Raw genomic sequence first — 5,073 nt, forward strand, 5'->3', positions numbered from 1 at the left:
TATTTTCTGGGCCATACCCTTCGCATTCTAGAGAGCAAACCCAAAACCAAAATAAATAAATACTCACAGAAAGTGCACTCGGAAAATGCCGAATAATTGTGGTCCAGCTAAATAGGTCCCCTGCTTTGCTGTAGGGCAGAGGCTTGCTCTTTGGAGGTGAGCCACTAATTTGGCTGGTGGGAAACTCATGTAATCGTTTAGTTGCTAAATTCTAAGAATAATACAGCGGTTACTCACTGTGATATGGTATGAGGGAAACTTGTAGGGTGAGATGGGACAATGTGCAAACGCCGTGTACAAATCGCCGAGCCGTCTTCCTCCTAAACATGGTCACTTGTCCGACGTTTCGTTCCTCTGAATGTAACCGGCAGCAGATTGGATCCAATCATAGTTTCAAGCATCATTTTCTAAAAAAAAAGCTGCAATTTCTTTTTTTTAAAAAAATGAAAATAAGGAGACAACATAAGCACGTACTTTTCACATTTTGGATTTTATTATAAACTACTTCCATGTTACTCTCCATACACCACCGGTGAAAATGTAAACTTCAAATCGCCTCTGTGCCAGAATTTTGCATGGGTTAAATGGGGTGGGTTTTTTTTTGATCTGCAGTTACCTCAGTTACTACTGTTCCTCCTATTTGACGTCTCATTTCAGATTCACGATCAGTCAAGAATCTCAAGAAACGCAAAGAGATCGAAAACGGGATGTAATCCAGGTTGGACTCTGGCAGATGTTCGAACCTGCCAACGACAGAATTGGCGGGCACCCGTGTTAGCTTCATTTGCAAGGCCCTTTGTGCAGTGGAAGAGCAGCGGGATTTGAAGAGCATTAAGTGAAATATTAAGCCTCTCAGCAGTTTATGAAGATTTTGTTTTAATAAAGGCGAGCATCTCGTTTTTTCACAGATTAAGTACCATCAGTTGAAAATCCATAACTTCGACAAGACTGTTAAATTATTTACACAGCACAGTACTGGAGTGTCTGTTCAGTTCATACTTGGACTATCCAGCGGCGGTTTGTTCTTTTTACGATCCCAGGTCGACCAGACTGGATGTGAGAGTGCCCAGAAGGGAGTCCTGCAGTCCATGCGGATGGATTGAGCCAGCGTGGCCTCCTGGCGAAGAACTCAGGCCGTGAAGAGAGAAGGTGGAATCCACAGATTGGTTCAGACTCCCAGGCAGTAGTAACACGGGACTGCCCGAGCAATGGTCTGGACTCTGGGGCGGTGACAACTCCTCGTCCGAACTAGACATCAGGTTTTTACTACGATTGATAGGGGACAACTGGTTCTGTTTATTGCCAGAAGAATTTGTGTTTTCGTTGTTTTCCCTATTGGAACAGGAAATATTGCAAGATCTTAAAATGAGTGATGACAGTAAAGAAGACTTCCAACCAATAAACCTTGCTACATTCAGCGCTCACTTATCCCGGAAAATTTCACCATGCGGTTGTAGTGAGAAAATTATGTTAACACTTGTTAACTTTGTTAATTTCATCTTAAATAAACTACCCCGTCGGATGGGGTCTCTTAATGAACCCCAAACTCCTTTCATAAAATGCCCTGGATTAGTAAGGTTCTGTGTTGGAACAAATGTGCTTTCTATAGAGTGGGTGACATTCACAAGGGGAGTTGTTGTTCCCCCAAAGGACAAGCAAGAGATTCCCGCTTTACCGAATGCTATTGCTGCTCAGCAACTATTTTTAATATTAATGGTTATTAAGGAAATTATTAACCTGGGCTTCAAACTTTCGAAAATGCAGAGCCAAAAGCGACAATGAAATGAAACGAATAAAATGCACCACTGTCGCTTTGTTCCTCAGACTTAGTACGGCGGTGCTGGATTTATCTTGGTTTTACCCGAACAGATAAGGGAGGAAGTGTATGTACCCCGTCAGTGCCAGGACCTAAATTCTATCACCTGGCCAGGCCGCTCCGAACGCCACAACAAAAACCAATGTACGGTGCAAGTGCGTCTGCCTCTTCAATTATCATGCATAATTTCCCTAACTCGAAGAATCGAAACCTTTCGGTTAATTTGAATGTTTGAAATAAAAAATACATTTTAAGCCTAACATTTCTCTCCAGATCTACACCTAGTCTGCAATTAAAATGTTGGCATTTTCATACTTTGCTTTTAACTTAAGGAGATGGTACCGACGCAGGTTTAGCAGAAACTTGCGGTTCCCGATTAAGTAACATTTAAATGTCCAATTAGTGAATTTAAATATTTTCCTACCAATACTCTGTGATTTGGTCGCGAAAACAAAGGGGATTTGATGCTGTAGGATGAATATTTTGCTGCTTTCCCAGAGCGGGGGAGAAGATGACCACACACAGCCCCCGCTGGCTGTGAGTGAGTGGCAGACCGGAGAGGGGCCGATTCTGCTCATTACAACGCCGCCAGAAAATCTCCGCGTAAAAGCGGATTGTATATAGTATTTTACCGGGCGCTTTTGTTTTTGTGTTTCTGCACAGTGTACAAGCAGCGGCGGTCCTTACCTCTCCTTGGCCTCCGCTGCTCGGTCTCTCTGTCTTCTGTTTTTAAACCAGTTGCTAACCTGCGTGGTGGTGAGGCCAGTGGCTTCAGCCAGCTCGCGTTTCTCTCTCGGGGATGGGTAAGGGTTATGAGCGTACCACTCTCTCAGGACGCCCCGCGACTTCTCCTTGAAACAGTAACTTGTCTCTTCCCCGTCCCATATCGTCCGGGGCAGGGGGAATTTCCTTCGGACCCGGTACTTGCCCACGGCACCGAGGGGCCTCCCCCGGAGCTTCTCGGCTTCGATGTAGTGAGCCTTTAACCAGAGTTGCTGCAGCTTGGAGTGATTGTGCGGCGAGAACTGGTGGCTCTCTAAAATCTTGTAGAGCTCTCGGAAGTTACCCCTGTGGAAAGCCACCACCGCCTTCGCTTTCAGGACGCTCTCGTTCTTGTGGAGGTGGTCGCAGGCTGGAAGCGACCAGAGAAACCTCCCCAGCCTCTCTAGGTTACCCCCTTGTTGGAGAACTTCGCAGACACAAGCCACTTGCTCTTGAGTAAAACCGAAAGAAGGCAGCACTGACATGGCTCACTTCGAATCAGGGCGTAGTATCCGCAATCAGATCGCCAAAAAAACAGTCGCAAAGGCCAAGAAGGGTTAACAGATCCAAGCAGGTCGCGGATATCCAGCGGCTGATACTCTCATGCGCTGGTGATAGGTGCTGGCGGCAGTAGTGTGTTCCCATCCTTGTAAGTGCGCATTAATAGCGATGAATCGCCGCTGATTGGCTGCACATCCCTCCTACCATTTGCAAGAGACAAGAGCAAAGTTTTCCTAAATGAAGGACTCTGGAGAACACGTCAGGGTCTGAAATACGAGAGCCTCTCAAATGTCACCTGCGGGATTGGTCGGCTTTACACACAAATCAATTAAATTTCGCCTTTTTGAAGAAGTCCATATATTCTCCCCAGGACTCGAAACTTCCGCCTGTAATTTTTCGAAATGTAGGCGCAAACGTTTAAACAGTTAGTGGTCCACTCATCTCACATTTTAAAATCATCAACTGCTATTTTTTTCAAGGAGCGACGATCTTATTTTTTAAAAAACACCGATTTATAACCGAGGATCCCGGGGAACGAGTAACAAGTATTGTAGGGCGAAATCTTTATACTTGTCCGACCCATTGTCATCAGATATTAACACCCCCCACCCACCCCCCCCCCCAGAAAATATATTCAAAGCTCTAAACAAAAGTATAAACCACCACCTGGTCAATGGTGCACATCTTTGTTTTTGTGACCATTTTGCTCTAGGTGTTGGTGAATGATGGCAAGTCGAGCCCGAGTACTGTACACGCACATTTCTTCTTGCAGCTTCATCATGGAGCAACACTAGGAATACAATCTTCCGACGTTAATCCATTGAGACTTTCCTGCTGCACGCTCGGTTTACCAATGGAGCGTATTTCTGGCAGTTGTTCTGGGCAAAGGCACAACGACAATCAAAAGTAACATCTTTCCACTTACTCTTAGAGCGGAACTGCCTTTCTTTTAAAACAATTGGAAACAAGAGGTTTTTTTTACAACTATATACTTTAAATTGTCTAATCGTTGAATGAGTTTTTGGGACCACCTAAAATTGATCAGATTCATTCAAATCTATGTTGGTCGCTTGAGCAAGAGGAGCAGGCAATATTTCTCAATCTTGACTTTGCCTCTTATACAATTTGCGTCTCATAAAGGTTTATCGATTAAATACTCGTAGCGGCATCAAATCCGGCTTCTGCGCAGCAAAATAAAGGGAAGACACAGATCAAACCGCCGTACTATTCAGTGTTCAACGGAAAATGTTGTCTATACAAAAAAATTATCTTAGTCAAATTGTGTGGCTAATGAATACCAACCACCCTATATATGAAATAATTCGACGGGTATGGTGGTTAAATGGATTAAATAAATACATCCAAATTTTCAGGTGTGTTGGTTCTGCAGCTTAAACTATGGATTGAGTTCCGACCAGTCGGTTATCTATTGTGAGAGTTTTCTGCAATATCCGACAATGTACCTGATACAGACTACAGGTAAGCATTTTGTTGAAAACTCGGCAGATTAGAATGGGCCGGAAAGGGATAATTCATGTTTCAGATTAACTAAAGTTAATGATCTCATGAGGACTTGGTCTGATCATTGCCATGGTAATGAACGTGAACGCGTCGTCAATGGACATATTATTTCTATTTTCACTTTTATTTCGCCTGTGCCAGAAATTAAAATTCAACGTTCTATTATTCCCTATTTTATAATATAACCCAGACATTTACAGTGTTTTTGATCATATACAGGGGAAATAAAGCTAATAAGCAAAGGTAACATAATATATACTTTCTGCCCTAACTGCAACCCTTCTGGTAGAAACAGTTTCTTAATCCCGGAGATCAAAATATTTGGCCAGAATTTACACAGTACATTTATTTTCCGATTAGCAGTTTAGTTTTGGTGAGGTAACAGTCAAAACAATTGGTAGTATTTAATTACCTAAAGGCTTTTCTCTGCCCTAGTCTTTCCAAATTAATTGAAAGAATTCTGAAGCAATTAT

The 5,073-nt window shown here is 43.2% G+C and overlaps 1 protein-coding gene across 1 annotated transcript; it reads right to left on the reverse strand.

Moving 5' to 3' along the window:
* Positions 1-599: 599 nt before the first annotated feature.
* LOC127575327 (homeobox protein six1-like) lies at positions 600-3,152 on the reverse strand. Its single transcript, XM_052025135.1, has 2 exons — positions 2,504-3,152; positions 600-1,332 (listed from the first exon to the last, which is right to left on the reverse strand). The coding sequence occupies exons 1-2, from the start codon at positions 3,061-3,063 to the stop codon at positions 1,029-1,031; spliced, it is 864 nt and encodes a 287-aa protein (XP_051881095.1). The 5' UTR covers positions 3,064-3,152; the 3' UTR covers positions 600-1,028.
* Between the last annotated feature and the right edge of the window lie 1,921 nt (positions 3,153-5,073).

The sequence above is a fragment of the Pristis pectinata genome, chromosome 1, assembly GCF_009764475.1.
Source record: "Pristis pectinata isolate sPriPec2 chromosome 1, sPriPec2.1.pri, whole genome shotgun sequence".
Classification (NCBI taxonomy): domain Eukaryota; kingdom Metazoa; phylum Chordata; class Chondrichthyes; order Rhinopristiformes; family Pristidae; genus Pristis; species Pristis pectinata.

What these genes read in the sequence shown, in the direction of transcription:
- LOC127575327 (XM_052025135.1), bottom strand. Translation starts at nt 3,063, where the DNA reads ATGTCAGTGCTGCCTTCTTTCGGTTTTACTCAAGAGCAAGTGGCTTGT. An exon ending in GCAGCGGAGGCCAAGGAGAG is followed by an intron (nt 1,333 to 2,503) that starts GTAAGGACCGCC and finishes CTGTTCCAATAG; the next exon opens with GGAAAACAACGAAAACACAA.